Raw genomic sequence first — 19,022 nt, forward strand, 5'->3', positions numbered from 1 at the left:
TATATATATATATATATATATATATATATATATATATATATATACACACATACATACATACACACACACACACACACAGATGTGACATTCCTGGTTAACAGTTCACAGATGGCTTGATTCCGATTTTTGAACTTTCAGATGCTGTCAGAGAATGAAATGTTAGATATGTGATGACTTAAATAAAAGTAACGACTAATCCTAGACACACAATATCATGGTAATATGCAGGGTTACACACCAATTTGTAGTTATTTAAAAAATAAGATAGTCAAGCACAGCTTACCCAGAACTGTTATCAGGTCTACGCCTGAACAAAAACACTCCAGTCCCTGAAGAATTCAACCTTATCACTTCTGGGAAACGTTTAAGGAGGAGCATGTGAATGGTGAAATGACTTTGTTTTATGACGGCGGAGCTTAATCACTGTGTTGTGGCCAGTAAGCCAAGCTTTAAGATATTTATACTGCAGTAGGATTATCAATAAAGCTAAATTAAATTCTTCACTAATTTAGCATAGCACCTCCGTAAACACTGTAGGACAAGGAGGAAATTGTATTAAAATCAATGCAGCAGAACCAGAGATTAACATAAGACAAAGACACATGATTTTGCATATCTAATTTAAAATATATAGTTTTTGTAATATTATTAATCTTCCAAATGTATTCAAGATGGCGCAGTAAAAGTGTCTCTTCTTTCACTTGATCTTGTTTTTCTGTTGTCTGAGTTGGATTGTTTTTCTTTTTTTATATATGTACAGTATATCTCATAAGCACATACCTTTTGCATTTGTCATTGGTGCATTTATGTGACCTATGAAGTTGAAATTGAATCAAATTTCTAGAGACAAATGGGTATCACCACCAAAGTCCTGATAAAGCAGACTGGTATCTGATATTTTGAGTCTTAGTTTCTCATACGATTAAGAAATTGTTTTTTTATTACCTGTAACTTTGATTGCTACTCATGTAGACCCAAATCTTTCACGAGATGGAGAAATGCAAAAATGTGGAACCGATTTTTCAGTTGCTTTAACAGATGTTTCCAGTCTGTGTGACCTCACCTGTACATGAAAGGTGCGACGGTGGCCGTGTTGGGATGGCTGTGGTGCTGTTGAGTCTGAGGTAGCTGCACACTGATCGTGTTGCTGGCTGTGCTCTGTGTAGTGCCTCCGCCTGCCACAGGGGAGGCGCTGGTCTTTCCCTCTGTGGAGGCCAGGCTGGAAGTGGAGCTGGAGTGTCTGCTGTCCCTGTCTCTGTCCAGGGGGCCACGCTGCACGGCGAGACCCCCTCCTAATCGCATGCTCCGAGGCCTCTCCCCCGACTCCTTCACTGAGGAAGCTTTCCCCCCCACTCCTGGGGCTTTGGCTCCTGGCTTTGGTATTCCGCTGTGTGCAGGGGTGGAACTCTCCTTTTTGGCCACTTTACCCCCCTTGGGAATGAAGCTGGTGATTTTAGAGGTCCGTTTGTTTGAGCTGTCTGTGTCTACAGCAACAGGTGCTACTTCCTCTTTCAGCTCGTCCCCCCTGAGATCTGTCCTGTCCGGGACTGAGATGCGTTTCCCCACCTCCTTCCCTTTCTCCTTCTCCTTCCCCCTCTCCTTATCCTTGTCTTTCTCTGTGCTTTTGACAGAGCCCTTCTTGGCAGTCAAAGCTCTGCTAAAAGTGCGCTGGGCAATGCCCCTCAGGGCAATTTTGGGGCTGCTGGCGGTTGTGGAGACAGAAGTACCTGCGGACGGAGCTGCGCCGTAGGTTGTCCCGTTCATTCCCGGCCGGACATTGCCATCATCTTCCTCCAGGGGCTCGGTGTTGGAGCCAGTCTCGGCTCTCTCCACCTGCATCGCTCCAAACTGCCTGGCTGGGGCAGTGTTGTCATTCTGGGCCCCTACTCCGTTAGAGGAGCTGGCAGATTTGGAGCCCACTTTACTGTTGAAAAGCTTCAGCTTCTCCAGCATTGACTTTTGAGTGGCGACCTTTGCAGGAGCTTCAGCTTTACACGAGGTGTCCTTCTCCTGCTTGATGGACTGCATGGCAGACGCAGCGGTGCTGGTGGAGGAAGGAGAAGGAGAGATGTGCTTGGAGCTCATTGACTTGCTTCTCCAGGGCTTGCTGTTGCTGTTGGGCTGGGGTATGGCCGTGGAGGAGGTGGATGAGGACAGTGAAGATGGGTGTGGAATCTGGCCAGAGGTAGCAGCGGGGATGCTGGTGGAGGAGATGACCGTCACTGCAGACGATGGAGCATACTCAGTCATCACCGAAGGTTGTGAGGTCATGCCCTCTGAGGAATCTGCACCAGAAAAGAGACATTTTATTAACAGTAAGATAGAAAGGAGTAAAAGTCGAGGAGAGGGAGGATCTGGGGAAGCGAAGAGAAACCAGATGCTTAGTCGTCTTTGACCCCACACAAAGTGGCCTTATAAGGGCCTGGAGGTGGCCTGCCTTGATACAGCCAAACGTGCCATTACTTTCCTTCGGGCTAGCCACCAAAACTGTTAAAAAACCCTTAGCACTAACAATGTAAGGACTCCATCACAGACTGTTTATAAAAACAATGAGGAGCAGGCTCAAGTGCTTTAAAGTCTGCCAAGCAGGCCAAGTTAAGAAGCAGTGCTGCTGCACTTATAAGGCTTGTACTTACATGGACTGCTTTTGGTCAGCATCCTTCTGCTTTACAAAGAAACACTGTCTGGTTACATGTACTAAGCCCGTTGTAAATTAGATCCATTCATCATACAACGGTATATAAAATAAAGTTTAACTTGGACATGAATAGAACAGAAAGGTTGCTTCTTTCGCAGTGTAAAGATACTCCTGTAAACCCTTGTTAAAATGTGTCATCCAGAACTGCCTGGGTAAATCTGCAAAAATGAACTCAGCAGCATCTCAAGAAGCAAACTTACCAAGAATTGAAGGAGCAAAAGAAGAGCTGAAATTCCTTGTTAAGTCGCTGCTCTTACTGCGCGAAATAGAGTATCCTCAGAGCTGCTGAGGTTGTCAGTACATGCAGAAAGGTGGTACTAGTAGCACAGAGGTCAGACCAGTAATATTTGAATATTCAAACACCAACGGCCAGTAAGAGAGAGGGCCGGTGCAGGGAGCACTGGGAGGAATTAATCACAACAGTTCTTTGCAACATACCACTTCCCCCACCCCACTACACACACACACACACTTTTATTTATTCCAAGTCACAACTGCTGCTGAGTTTTGCCTTCTTGTGCAACTGTACTCTGGGAGTTTAGATTCTTAACACACTGCAAGTCTTGTTTTCTTAAGTGACAAAACACACTTCAATTATCTCCCAATAGCAATTCCCATAGTATGAATTGTACCTAATTAAGGTCTGAGGACCAAAACAAGTGAGTACTAGCGTGCAGAATTTTTCGGTTCTTTTACAACGTTTTTCCAATACAAATGAACCTGTATCAAGTATTTAAGGAAGGTACAGTCTCTTGTCAGTTTCTTGAAGGAACACAGAATTAGGCTGGCTGCTGCATTAGCATAAAGACAGATTAATACTTAATTTTAGACAATTCTTGAATCCAGTTGAAAGCACTTATTGTAATTCACATTTGATAAAAGGATCAGCTAATTAATGCATAGTAATGTAAAAGTTGATTTGGATTGGAAAAATGATCTCACTCCATTGGAGTTTAGTTTCTCTACTTTTTTAGAGAAAACAAGTCATTTGGTGCTCAAAAATACATGAACGTTAGTAAAGATTGTGTATAAATAATCATTCTCTGTGACATTTCAGGTGGAAAATAAACCTATAAAATAATCCTATAACTCTCAGAGCTTCCTTTAAGTCATGTTAGCTAAATTAACTTCACATTCATATGCTATTCAAAAGGTCTCACTAAGTCACCATTTAAGCAGAATATTAAACACCCAAGCCACTTATTTACCCCTTTCTCATCAGGGTCTCTACTTTTTTTCAGTTTTACAGCACCTTTCATGTCCTAATTGGAAATAGGCACTCGTTCGCCGCCTCTCCTTTCTCTCCCTGTTTAGCATTTAGCGAGAGCAGCCTGAAACAATGCAGCCATTAGGAAGTGATTAGAGACCAATTAGCCGTGCTAGCAGTTAGCAATCGGAAAAGTGGGTCAGGTTGCTAATAGCTGGTGTCCTAATGGGGGCGGCTGAATGAGAAGGGGACCTGCTGTGATTATGGAGCAGGCTGAGAGAATAAAGGGACTGGCACTGCAGGTTTGGGGTGAGTAAAGCTTTCATGTGGGCCAGCAGGACGGTCAGCGCTGTCCGTGAATGGGGTCAGCTTGGATTTCGGGTCAGAAAGGAACAGAAGAAGAAATGCAGGATATGGAGAGGCCCTGGACACTAGGGACAGCTGGCCATGACTGCACCCGGTGACCGGGACTGACACGCTTCAGTTGGGTTGCTAAGGGTGAAGGAAAAGTAGTCAATCTTCAACGTGTCGGGTCAGAAGTGACACTAGAGTAATGGACTTGGACACTGAGTGCATTATAAATCCAACCAAGGTTTTCAAAAAGATACGTCAGTCTGTCCCAAATAAAAGAAATGCCGAAGTCAGATTGTTCACACTTTGTAGGATTTATCTACTTTTTTGGCACAGCAAAAAAGTATGTTTTCTCAAGCTCAGAAAAGTTCACATCTAAAACAAATTCACAGCCTCACAGTTTATGACAACAGCCCCAATCAAATGGAAAAAAGACCTTGTAAAAAGATCTCTAATAAATATTCTGATCCCAAATTGTCAATTTGGATCAATCTGGTTTTTATTTGGGCTGCATTTTGAGCATTATCAGCACAACATGCAATTGAGGAAGCACTTTTCTTTCAAAAATAAACACAGAGTCTTAACATGCCCTTAGAATGGGTCACTGACCTAATGACCCACCCTGTGGAGCCTTGGGGCAAATCCTGGAATTAACTGCACATTGCTCTGTTTTCGCTGTGCTGGTCGAGCTGTCTGCTTAAAGAAACATGTTGAAAGAATTTAAGCGTTTACGACTCAACTGCTTAATTAAAGCAGTCATTAGTAAATAAACTCAAGAGCAGAAAATAACCGTAGTGGGGGGAAAAGGATCACAGACCACCACTGCACTTCCTGTCTGCCATAAAAACCTGTCTCACCCTCTCTGACTCCGCCTCAGGGTTGGTCCAGCAGCCTACTCCTCTCAGAGCCTCCTTATAAACATCAAGGCATTTTGGGAAATCAGCCGAAGTGGACCCAATGCTCTTTTCATGGATCGTCACACTCATGTGTCTGTGCGTGCGCTGCTTTGTGTTAATGCCCGCCTACATCCGAGGAAAACCATGTAATTTCACACAAGTGTCAACCCTCTTCTCCCTCTCTGTGCGTGTACAAGTCTGTGCATGCATGTCAAGTTCAAGAGAGAGAGGGATGTTTGTTCTGCTCAGTAACTTCAAACGCTTCAACATTCATGCAGTTGCAGGGCCGGTGACCAGAGCAAATACACTGCAGTGTGACCACTTGCATACAAAGAGACAGCAGTAAATGCATTAGAGGTAGCGTCGGCTGACACCGTTTAGACATCAGAAGCCCTTCAACCCTTTTCATGGTCACACTGGTCACAAGACATTAAGCTTAACCTCCAGTCCCTACTTACATTCAAGTCCCTCTCATATAGCAAGACTGAAAACATGTTTTGGATTTCTAACGTAGATGCTGAGAAGATTTCTCACATGATAGAGAGCATTGTGAAAACAGTTCTCCTTCGGTCCTGCCAATTTTATTGGTGAAATCAACACAAACCACTGTGTATCCCACTGACACAACATTTGAGGCTGCAGGAACGCTTACTCACCACGTTCGGATTTCAGGAGCCCGCACTCTCTCTTTCCTCCTCAGTTTTTGTGTTTCAAAAACAGAAACAGGGACAGACGGCTTTTTTGTGGAGACTGAAACTTTTTTAAGTTTCTCCACATGACTACACTTAAACAGTGGTGCTACAGCTCATCAGAAGGTTATTCATTCAGCAAGGGCAGCGGTCCTACAAACACACAGATATAAATCAAAAGCGTGCACATACACAAACACAGACCCACAGGTGCCCCCGGCTCTCTCTGCTCCGTGTCACTTGGTTGACACCCAGATGCTGTCACCTTGGGTTATTGCAGAGCAGAAGAGAAGATTCAGGTCAGTCTCCTTACTGTACACTGGTGCTGTAACGTGACTCCATTCTGGTGTCAGGGCCAATGACACAGAGCAGATCTGGCCTCACAATAGAAGCTGCAGGTGCCTCTTTAACCAGCTGAACACCATCTCAAAAGCATGTATAACAATCTCTAGCACATTAGTGCCAAACATGCATTTTTGAGGCAGAAACTAAACTAACATCAGACAAATATGTCCTATTTATTGACACCTAGGAAACAAAATTAAATTTGTGTCGGTTTTACACCGAAGTAGCAAGACGGTGGCAAAATAGATGACCAATATCCCGAGAACCTCAATACTTACAATTCAAATTACTCATAAAACATTTCAGGGAAACTGACTTCACATCTTTTAAAGAAAAAAAATCATGCTTTCTGCAGCATAACAAATACACACATCACACACATTTCTAGCAAAAACAACAACAACAAACCCAAATCCGCAACCATACTTTCAAAGTTTCTACATCTGAAACTATCACCTGCCGTCCTAGCCCTAGGCGATCTTTAAGTGCAAGCTGACAAACCTCATAGATGCTGCAGATGTCCAGAAGGAACAGAGAAAGAAAGACAGGAGGAGATGGACAGAATAGCAGGGAAGAGTCCCAAACCATGGCCAGCCATCCAGAGGGTGCAGGAGGAGGAGGAGGAGGAGGAGGAGGAGGAGGAGGAGGAGGAGGAGGAGGAGGAGGAGGAGGAGGAGGAGGAGGAAGCTGACGAAAATGGTATGGCAAGGAGGCGGGGCTTGGCAGCATATCAACAACAAGGCAAGAAGGAGGGGGGTGATTCTCATGCTTCCAAATTGACATGTCAATCCTTTCATAACAAAGTTTATCTTATTCCTTAATGAGCTCTGGTCCTTTCTGTGGAAACCTGGTCACTCATTTAACTGTTGACAAGCTCAACTGACAACTCAAACATTAATGCTACTATTGCTGCATTGAAAACACGGGTCCGCACACTGTCGCTCCCTCAAGTACAATTTATTGGCACATCCACAAGTTAAGTTTCGAGCTAATGGTCTTCTTCAGACTAAGCTAATTTATTGGCACAACTACAAGTGACGTTTCAAGCTAATGCTCTTCTTCAGAATTAGCTTCTGACTTACTACTACTACTGCTACCACCGCTACAAAGGAGCAGCTACACTTTCAGCTTATTCAATCCAACGCCCAGAATAAGATCCATATAGTTGATAGCACTCTTATGTATGTAATCATTAAAATAAAGCCACAGCCAGCAGGCACCACAAATAGGCTGGGCCAAGAAATATCAAACACTACTTGTTGAATTCACATTTTGGTTGTTGTATGGTTTACAAACAGGATATAATGTGTTTTAATGCTGAGCTCTGCTAACTGGTAGGCTAGCACACAGAGATGAGAGTAGTTGTCACCTATCCATCTCACATTCCACCAGAAAGTGTACTTCCCAAAATGTCCGACTATTCCTTTAACACTACGACTTGTTAATTTGTTTTACTCACATATGCACAAACGTTCACAAACACAACACCATCCAATAGAAGCTCCCCTACCTCCGATGGACTGCACATCAGAATGAGTGCCCCACAGTGCTGCTCACAGTGTTGGGTAATTTGTCACTCGAAACACAGACAACAGATTCTCTCTCTCTCTCCCTCTCTCTCTCCCTCTCCCTCTGTGCGGTCAGAATTCTTTGTCTAATGCAGGATAATGAGTTTAAACTGTGAACACTAACACAGTCTATATAAAGCCTTGGCCCACTGAGTTGTGACAGAAGCTATTTCAACACTGCTCTAACTAAATATACTGCCAAACACACTTGCAAGTTTCTATGCTTCAGAAGTCAAACAGTGGGTCTGAGGAGTTTGGAATAAAAGTGTGAGCATGTATCTCCATCTCCAAAAAAAAAATCAATCTCTTGTGGTCGAATCATCAGGGCAAATTCTGAAAAATGCTAGCTAATAACTAGTTCAGTTATTAAAAGGCAGAGGTGCATACTCATACTCTTTAGTAAACACACACAAAAGACATTGTTATATGTGGTGTAAGTCAGTTAATTTATGAATAATAATAATAATAATAATTTATCTTCAGAATCAAAAGCAATACAACATATGGTTTGCATGAGACATATCATCACCACAATGGATCTCTTTGGTTCTTAGTTTACAACGTATCACAACTAATTAGAAAAATTCATATATTTGACGCCGCCTTTGAGCAAAAATCTCAAACAAATAACAAAACACACATGCATGAATACCCTAAACGGTTCAGATAGAAGCTGTCCACAACACACAGTAACCCTCTCCACCTATGAGGACAAAGACAGTTTGTGTACAGCAGCCAAATTGAGGTCACAATCCCATCTTAACTATCACCTCAACTTCCACACTGTGACCATGTCCTAAATACTGTAACCGGACACTGGTCCAAAGACACAAGTTGAGATTTTTCAGTGAGGTTGCAGTCAGAAAGTACAATTACTTCAGCATTCATGCCATTTCCGTATTTCTTGTTTATTTCTTATTCAGGTTTAATTTGTTTGTTTGTGTATGTATGCACCATTCACCAAGGCAAATTCCACGTAGGTGGCAACAAATCCTTTTCTGATTTTGATTCAGAACTACTGAATGTTTGTTATACAAACTGAGGACACTCTCCTTATGACAGGAAATATTAATGTTCCAAGAAAAGGGAAATTACCTGAAACCTTAAAGGAGAATTTTCTCTTGAACTCAGTTGTGTCAGTGTCACTGTCTGTGTTAGTCATAGGCAGACAGACACAAACACACAACACACAATGGTATGATGGTATTTACAAAACTAATAAAAGCTATGTGTGTTTGTGGTTGTGCACAAGGCCTACCTTTGTTCAGGTGAGAGTTGGCTTTGGTCTTGTCACTGAAGCCCTGGCTGCGTCTATTCCCAGCAGCACTGACCGAGCCTCTTGGAGGGATGTCACTGCCTGCAGTGGATACCCTCGCCGAGGGGCCGGGAAGTCTGGCAAAGTAACGGAGATAGAGGGAGAGAAATAAAGAGAAGGAAGCAAGAAAGTATATATTCGATATAAAGCCTTCATCTTACACACTAAAGAAACATATTCCGGTATAATGCAAGTTAATTACACATTCTGCTAGAGACAAATCCAGTCTACAGCTTCCAAGTGCAAACCGGAGGGTCTCACTTAATTAGGAGAGTTGAGGGATGATGGAAATTGTTTATTATTTTAATTTTTATTGCAGAAAATGTTTTATGTGAACAGGGTAAAGGGACACAAGAGTGTTCCTTGTGTTAAGAAAAAGAAAATCTTCATATTATTTTGTTCTTTGTCTAAGCACTATGTCACAACTGTAATTTAAGAAATGTGCTTCACACACATGTATCAATATTTAATCTTATATCTTTAATAATACACTCTTTAGATACATCTTTATATCCGGATTACCATTGGTTTGAAAGTCTGTGGCTTGGATTAGAAGTTACGCACAGTTTAATAAATGTAAATTTAGCAATTGTTTGCTTTTCTTGCAGATCTGCCTGGCCCCATCTCCCTAATCTAAGGAAGACAGATGAGCTCAGAGCAGGGTGGACATGTCCGTGCAGGGTGGACGCGTTGACAGAGTGCAGGTCCCAGGGGAGCTGGGAGCCCAACAGCCTCAGATTAAATGTCCTGCTCCTTTATTTCCACGCACAGATTAGACAGGATGTACTGGCAATGGATAGGCCTTGGTGAAATTTATGACACCTTGATTCCATACTGTGAGTCCCTCTGTTGCCTTTTCCTGAGTTCTGTAATGTGACCAGGCCGTGGCATACGGACTACTAATGAAATGCTAATTCAAAGGCAGCGACATCATCATTATCATCATCCTCATCATCCTCCTGGGACTGTGAGGCGGAAGCTGACAAGGAGATTACAGCTCTCACTCTCTCAGCTCTCGTATGCATTATAGCAGCTCTCATTTCCGGCAGGCCGTTCCCGTTGACTGGCCATTATTTATCTGGCCATTGCTAGGTAATAGGTTTTACTGCATTATTTAGTCAAGAGTAGCCTAAGTTCATTTGGCTTTCAATTATGACAGGGCCAGTCAGTCTACTGCCTCCCCCCATTTGGACTGGCTGTGTATAGAAAAAAATATTCTATTTGATGGGTATGTACATTTCAAAATATTTATTCTGACTACAATGTGCTGGAACTAATATGGAAACATATCTACACCTTTCTAGACAATTTATGTGAAGTTAAATACAGTCAAAAATGCAAAAGAAAAATGCTCTTGCCAAATAAATATATTTGCTCAAAATGAAGAAAGGCTTTAGGTCAAAGCTTATCTGTGAACCAACCAAACCAACCTAGGCACTTTTTGAGGAAATCTGGATACGTTTTTGATTGAGGCCTTTGAAGTAAGAACATGTAAGAAAAGCCATGGGTTGTTCAGTTAGAGAGAACCAGGAGAATCCCAACTCCTCAGCTTGTAGTTAAACATACTGGCCAGAGGGTGGGGCCAGTGCATTTCCTTGGAGCAGAGCTGGTGTTTGGCAGGTGTAATGCAAACACAATCTGGGATGGGCAGCATGCAAAACCACATCCTAAATCCAATTTCGAGGTGCATCAACACATAATACGACACTGCATGCTAAAAAAAGAGCCAAATGTCAACGCAAAAAGTCTTGAGAGCGTCACAGTGAACGCAGATGGAAGCTCTATTTAAAGAACACATATTATAGACACATTCCAGCTACAGATTCTTGCTGTGTTAATTATTAATACACATTACATAGAGGATGTGCTTGTTAAACAAACACACACACACACACACACACACACACACACTTACTTAAGGGTTATCTAAAGGTCTTTCACAGCTCATTTAGCAGGCTTGCCAAATGAAGCACGCTGCCAGACATGCAGGGCTGTCCGAAAAGGGAGCCTGGGGATCCAGTTCCTATGTGCTCTACTATCACTCATGCATATTAGATATTGCTTGTAGTAGATACTGCCCTTAATCACAGACAAAGAAACAACAAGATACCCATTACAGCAGAAAAGATGTTGTCAAGATCTCCTTGATTAGGGGCAATTTCTACCTTTCTATTTCCAGGAAGGGGATGGGACGGGAGGTGTTTTGGAGGAAAGAGAGGGAGGAGCAAGAAAATAAAAAAGGCAGAAGAAGCTGACCTAGAGGTCTTTTTCTGACCAAGGGAAAACTTGAGCAGTTTACTCTGAGACCCATCCCTAGAGGAGAAGAAAAGAGAAGAGAAATATGGAAGGAGGACAGAGACAGAGAGGTCAGGTTTACAGTTATAAATGACAGGAGGTATGAACATGAGGATAGAGATGACACAATGATGAAGTAGAACAGCAGAAACAGCAAAAAGTGAAGAATACAGAGACAAACAGCATTCTTCCAGTTTCAAGGTTACCTTTCCTATATTTCCAGTTTACAGAGTTTGCATTAACGCGCCAGCGAGCCTTACCTGGACTGCATCTCGGCCTGTGCTGCTTTCTGGGCTGTAAGGGAAGGAGTCCCATGCGTGGAGTGGCTGAGCTGGGCTGGGGCGCTGCTTTGCTGGCTCAGGGGAGGGTGTGTGCCCTGGGGCTGGGACTTCTGCCGTTGGGCCTGCTGCTGCTGTTTGAAGCGGGACAAGCTGAAGAAGAGGCCGAGGATGGCTTTCAGATTACCATTACGGATCTCTGTGGGTCAGGGAGAAGGACAATGTGAAATATTCAAAGGGAAAAGGCAGGTGAGATAAAGAAGGAAAAAAGTGGATGAAAGTAAAGTTTATTTATTTAGCATATTTCACAGATACAAAATTTAAAAAGTGCTTAACAAAAGGCAAATGTGAGGATGTTAGAAAAATTCTCATCATCAATCACTTCATCTGCACAATGACAGCTAAAGCTACTAGATAGCACTATAGGGTACTGCTATACTGGCTGTTATGGGCTATCAATATTGTTATATTGTGATAATAACTAATTCCTTTATTGTCCATCAGTACTATTAGTACCTTTACCATAATTAGGTTTCCTCCATGAATAATATGACATAAAAAATGAAGCGAACATCAAATATTGTTGGAAGTAGGCTAAATTTAAACACTGTGCTACAAGAGGAGTTCTGGTCCATTCATTTTATGTATGAGGTAATCAGGCCCTATCAAGCCTGCATGTTTTACTGTGTACTATCTGGCATCAATGTAGTATGTCCTGGCAAAAGAGCTTGCCAATGAAAATGTTTCAATGTATTAAGTATTTGTGAGCTCATTTTTCCCATAGCACAAAGCCCCTTTGTTTAATAGATAGACCAAGCCCGGCCTGGCCCAGGTTTGGGTCTAGCTCTTTTGTTCCAGTGAAAGCAGAAGAGCAGGAGTCCAGCTTACCCTCTGAAGACAGACCCTGGATGTTGACTCCTTTTGCTGCCAGGAAACTGAGGCAGGCATCAATGTTCTCAATCTGGACAGAGAGACAGACACAGCTGAAAGACACTGCACCCTGCGCATTTTCATTCAATATTTGTATAATGTAAGGAAGCATGCTGGTCTGTCTTTTGCATGCTTTTCATGAGCTTAATGGCAACACTGGAAGTAAATATCTACATGTCTATCTAGACAGCAACGCTTGGCCGCACAAAATGTTATACTTTAAAGAAAAGAGGTACTGAAAATTAACTCCGATAGGGATGAGATACAGATCCATACATGCTATATTAATCATAACGAAATGTTTGGATGTTTATTGGATTGACTTTGCAAGTAAATAAGTATTCAATGCCAGTAAGCATTCAACTAAAATCTTAGAAATGCATACATCTGCTAGACCTCAACATCCTCTAAATGTATTGTTTTAATAATATAAAAGAGTAATAAATGTTAAATCTGCATCTGGATCCAGATCTGCATAGAAATGCACGTAGCAGACAATAATGGTTGACTGATGGTAGCCATTCTTTTTGGAAAACATATGAATTTGTTCATGAATATCAGGATTTGTACAAGGATGATGCAAGATTTTAAGGGAGTCAGACTTATGACAATACCATGTTGTAGCAGATTCAGTAGTTGTGTCACAAACAGTAGGCTACACCTAGAACCATGAAGGAAGATCGTTTTGTGGCCGACTCCTCCCACCCTGGACAAGCTCTTTGAAGCACTCCCCTCTGGCAGGAGGCTGCGCTCTATCAGAACCAAAACCTCCCATCACAAAAACTGTTTCTCCCTGACTGCAGCTGGCCTCATCAACATGCCCAGGACCCCCACTGACACGGCTGACGTTACACGTTACGTTACATTAACACACATCATTACCATCTCCCCTCTTAGAAATTATACTTATATTACAAACTTTTACACCCTCTGGACAATCTTTGGCACAACTATAGACATCAAAAACAGACACTTTAATAAGAGATGTACTGTATGTATTTACATATTCTTATATTCTTTTAAATTGATGACATTTGATGGCGTAGACTCAGTTTGGTTCAGGTCTCGGTTTGGCTTGTTTTGAATGACAATTTCTGTCAATTTAGGGGTGGTTGGGTAGGTTGGTGACTGGGGCTGGGAGATGGGGGTGAAAAGGTACAAAAAATGCCTTAAAAATAAAGTGTGATTGATTGTAATTGTATTGCCAATTTTCAGATTTTTATTTCATTTTATGTCTTTATACTTCTGCACTGGCTTTATTGTCAGGTCAAGTCAAATTCCTTGTATGTGCAAACGCACTTGGCAATAAACCGTTTTTAAGACTCATCCAAACATGTTATGAGATATGTAGGAAGAGTGGGAAAATAAGTGATTTCACCGAGGTTTTTTGTTTGCTATTTACGAGATATCAAGCTGAAAGACAAACAAATGAAAAGGTATCAGAACCTCTTTGGCAGACATTACAAATGTATACATGCAGGGTTGGAAAGTGGTAGAAAGGTTTTATATTTAGTCACTGACTGTGCTGTTCAAAGGGCAAAAAAAATGTATTGACCACATGGTGACATAGTCAAAACAGGATTCAAACCAATCAGACTTTCGTCAGCAGAGCAACAAAAGAGGCAAACAATCTATACCGACACAGTTGCTATGACAGCAGCCTTGGCAACCTGAGCAGACTGCTGAGCTGTCACTGGACTGCGAGAGGGTATGATAGGCAGACAGGCTTTGTTCAGAGCCCATGTGATCCATTATACAGCAAGTCTGCTGGCTGGCCCATGTACTAACAAAGTAAACAACATAAAACAAGTCATGAAGCAGAGTCACTGCAGATTAATGATCATGCGATCAAAGTTTACCAACTGTTGTTTTCGATGAGCTAACACACCAGGTACAGCACAAAAGATATCAATATGGCACACCGGTTGCTCTGACTGTTAGATGTTGCTTTTGGAAAGGCAATTAACTGAAGAATTGACTTTTCAATGGACATTTAAAAGCCTTTTACAGTATGCACAAAGGTTAAAGAGGTGCTAAATCTTTTTTAACATGCCAATTATTGCCAGTGAAAGTAGGCTTATAACGCACTAAGGCTAATCGTGCCACAATGTGCTTGCAACAAACCCGTTTTGAATTAAATTACAAATATAATTCCACAGCCGAGGGAGTACAACTATAGAGCAATGATACTCCAGGTGTCATCTTAGGTAAAATACAGTTGAACTGTGTCTTTGTAAATGAGGCCGGGTGTGGGTTACAACAGCGAGGGTCCCACTCACCAAAGATTAATGACGTGATTACACTTAATATGCAGAGACTAGAAATAGCTTGACCTACAGCTCCCACTGTGGTTCTCCTGTTAGGAAGTATCTGGCTGTGAGGTGAGAAGCTGAAGTAAAAGCATAAATACTTAAAACTTCTACCGTTTTACTATTAGTTTATATTATATATTGCTATTTATGAAATCCACAACTACAATAATATTAATTGCATTGACTACCACATTACTGTTAGTCACATCCCTTAATGGTTACTGTTGGCTATATCTTTACAATTAACTATGCTTTTAGTAGACCACAGGGACACACACACACACACACACACACACACACACACACACACACGGCAGTATGTGAAACAGGGATGTTATTATAAAAAATGTATATATGAAAATAAAATTGTGCCCCTGTACACAAAATCAATCTATCCATCCATCTATCTATCTTTCTGTGTACAGGGGACTATTTTCTTTAAACTAATGTATTTCAATGGGAAGCATCTTTTGTGATAACAGCAAGATTATGGTAGCGAGTTGTATTGACAACCTGGAAATCCGTGCAAGTAATTTGCTTGGGGTGGGTCAAACAACACAGGACTTTCACACCGGAACACAGGGATCGCGTTCCACGGGTGGCAGTTCCTTTTTTAGTTCTTCTTCTCTTAACCACAACCGTTGTTGTCGCCGTATCCTGCGTGTGACTAGTCTGGCTACCACCAGACCAAGCCAAGCTCAATAGACTTGAGATTGAGCGTTGGTCTGGGGAGTCTGTTTTGGATTTTCTCTACACAAGAGAAGTGATCAACAGGCCTAGTTCAAATGACTCTGTACCCAATTGGATAGTCCTCCAACCAATCATACCAACAATCCGGGTGACATAGAAGCAACAACGGCATTAACGGGTTGCTGCGCTCGGCTGCACTTTGGTGGCCGATGCTATGTTGAATGTAAACAAGAAGCTGCTTGATTGTTTCTCTATCATCATAGTGATAAACCCGCCAATCGCGCGCCAGATAAAAAAGCCAGCTTGTGATTGGTTCCCGCAACATTGTAAACTGAAGCAGGAGAATTAATCAAGTTGCCAGCAGAGTGGGCGGGGTTTACACAGTCTAGCGTTTGACGGTTCCTTTGCTAACCACAATCGTCCTGTTGTTGTAGCGTGTCTTGCGTGTGACAGTACATCCCGTTGTTGTTGCTGGCGGGCAGCGTTTAATTTCCCTGTTGTTGCATCCCCCCCAGACCGCAGATTGTGTCCTGGCAGCCATTGTTGTCCCCAGAGCAGGCATGGCAGTTTGTGAAATGGTCACAATCCCATTTTGTGGTAACCACTACGAATTAAATGAGAAAATCATGTCCCTGTTGACAAATCAATACATTAAAATAACATGACCATTTCACAAACTGCCATAAGACCAGTGTAAGACACACACACACACACACACACACACACACACACACACAAACAATAATGCAGTAATTTGAGCAATACTGTCAATACTATTTACTATGCATTTGATTTACATATATTTATTTATTTTTTATCTTTAATGTCTTTAAAGCAGCATCTAATACTTAATTGTTGTACCTTTCATCCACTACCACAAACATTATACTTACATCATTTAACCATATCAATATTAGTTGTAGAGCTATTAACACACATAACCAGATTAGTACCATTAAGTTCATCTACCAACAGACAGATATTGACACAGTGCTTGTTTGATTACTACTTGCTGCATCGTCCAAGTGATTACTTCAATATTGTACCACATTGTCATTAACCAATCCACTATTTGATGACTACCCTTTTCTACTCATAGTTTAAACTACATGTCTGTCTGAGCCATGTTAGAGTGTGAAGGGGCTGGCGGATTGAGTTGAAACAGCAGTGCTACCCCTGCTGTCATTTCCGTGACCTCTGACCCCTGAAACAGCTGTTAGATGGGCTGACATTTACTGCCCTTTGAGGTGATGCAGCAAAAACTTAGGAACAGTAGGAATGCCGACTATGGGCCTCTACGACTACCTCAGACTCTTTAAAAAGAAACCTGAACTGAAATACCCCTCTATGCCCACCGACATACCCCAAGACTTTTCTAAAATACCCCGAGCCTAAACTTCCTTTGAGTGACTGAACCACTCCCCCATGCCTAACATTCCCTGGTATAGTGGAAGTTTAAATAGCAGCAGCCTGCAGAAAATATGCTCCATTAAGATACCCCATCACAAATGCCAGGCCCGTCCTGCTGAGATGCTCCCAAGCCCCGCCTCTCAGGGGGTATCCATTCTGAAACCTCTTGCTATTTAAAACCGGCAAGGACCAGAGCTGAGAGAAGCCAGAGGAACACTATTCAACTCAAAAATCTGCCACCAGCTACAGAGTCTAGGACCAGTCACTTTGTTAATTATTAATCCTTGGTTGTGTATTTTATATTGTTCTATATCACTGAGTAGTCTGTGATGTTGAGTACATCCCATAGGTTAATGTCACACTTTTTGTTAGGAGTCTGGCCTAGAGGTTTATGACGCTGTTTAAAGTCAGCCGCACATCTCCAATCAAATCCCGCTGGGGACCTTTGTTGCATGTCATCCTTTCTCCCTCTGTCTCACCTCCCTACTGTCAGCTATACAAAACAAAGACAGAAATGACAACACCACCAAAACATTGTTTCTCTTTTTTATCCAAAACTAAAAATTAACTTTTATGAAAATTGGATTTATGTTCCACAAAGTCATTATCAAGTAAAAATGACCATCATTTGCAATTTCCAACTTCAGAAATGCAAAGCTATTCTTGCTTTTAATATCATGTTAATATTACTTAATATTATAAAACAAAATTAACTATTAAACTAGAACTAGATGTCAGATTGGGTACTTTTGATGTTTGTTTTATTGAATGTGTTTCAATCAATCAACGTTTTGAGCAATTCATAAAAACACAATTATCAATTAACTGATGCATTAATCAAAAAAGAAAACTATTATTAGTTGCAGGCTTATTGAAAACGTATTGACTTGACATCACATTAAACTAGTTATTACATGACTGTAAAAGTAATATGGGGCTGATTTTTTAAGTCCACTTTTAGGACTCATTACTCTTCTGTTTCCACAAACTACGACAGCTGGCTGATGGATGACTAAAAACATACTCAAGTAAAAATGAAATGACAAAGTTGACAACATTTTAAATAATATACCGTAGCTACACCAAGTAAGCTACAAAAACAGTCAAAAGAGAATATGTATAGTGTAAAATAACACAGATAATGCTCCGTTTAAACTCCTGTGATCATCAGAACTAAATACCCCTACAGAAGCAAAATCTCCCAAAAATCCTCTGAAGGACACCGCTGGTGGCTCCTACCTGCCTGGATGTGTGATCTGTTCCTACAGTGTAACTGCTCTGCCTGGCTTCACACCTCCACCCAGGCCACCGTCACCACCTGCTCTGCTCAGTCGGCAGCACGGGGCTGGCCAGCCAACAGCCCTCTGTACAAACACTTTTTTCCCCATCACACGGATGCTAGTGTTGCGTTTGTGTGTGAGACAGAGAGAGGGCGTGAAAGAGAGAGAGAGCTAAAGGGAGGGAGGGAGGGAGTGTGTGTGAGAGAGCGTTACGTGTCTGGAGCAGGATTGGACTGATAGCTTTTGAAGACTGATACTGAGGCCGATACTTTTAAACCAAAGTTGCTAATAGCAGATTTTAAGCAATGCATTTCTGTATTTAAATACAGAAACCTTATTCTCAGCAGAATGACAAAGCCTTGAGAAGCAGCATTAAAGGCATCGAGAGATGAATTGCCCAAAAAGCATTGTTAAACAAATGAATGAATAAAAAAATTAAAAAAACACTGCAGGTTTTCCAGATTTCTTCAGGTCTGGTCTCGAAGGAACTTCCTTCAGACTTTCACTAAACAAAAGAGCTGATATGGGATATTTCTGAAAAAGAAACAATATTGGCCGGATATGATGCAACTCTGTTCTATCTGTCCTGTAAGCTCTGTACCATTTGACTTTGTGACTGTTGGGTCTTGGGATTCTGATCACGTTAAGATGGTTGTGAGTCTGTATGACGGTGTGCTTAACTCTGCCAGTATCTGCCCACACATACTTTCACTCTCTCAGGAGGTTTCACAGATTACAGCTACCTGCCCACCTGCTGA

The 19,022-nt window shown here is 41.8% G+C and overlaps 1 protein-coding gene across 17 annotated transcripts in view; it reads right to left on the reverse strand.

The window, feature by feature from the left end:
• Positions 1–19,022, reverse strand: part of nav2a (neuron navigator 2a) — a 220,982-nt gene that overhangs the window by 56,776 nt on the left and 145,184 nt on the right. For 10 of the 17 annotated variants that reach the window (XM_034885021.1, XM_034891410.1, XM_034880284.1 and 7 more), the window contains 5 exons: positions 12,531–12,603; positions 11,625–11,841; positions 11,326–11,382; positions 9,013–9,146; positions 1,064–2,285 (listed from right to left, as the gene is read on the reverse strand). In XM_034885021.1, the coding sequence (XP_034740912.1) occupies positions 1,064–2,285; positions 9,013–9,146; positions 11,326–11,382; positions 11,625–11,841; positions 12,531–12,603 (1,703 nt within the window). Of the gene's footprint in view, positions 1–1,063; positions 2,286–5,113; positions 5,134–6,687; positions 6,791–7,696; positions 7,748–9,012; positions 9,147–11,325; positions 11,383–11,624; positions 11,842–12,530; positions 12,604–18,223; positions 18,294–18,407; positions 18,413–19,022 lie in introns of those variants that run through there. The other 7 variants (XM_034892172.1, XM_034881062.1, XM_034890636.1 and 4 more) reach the window with 6 other exon arrangements.

Source organism: Etheostoma cragini, chromosome 1 (assembly GCF_013103735.1).
Source record: "Etheostoma cragini isolate CJK2018 chromosome 1, CSU_Ecrag_1.0, whole genome shotgun sequence".
NCBI classification, from domain to species: Eukaryota; Metazoa; Chordata; class Actinopteri; order Perciformes; family Percidae; genus Etheostoma; species Etheostoma cragini.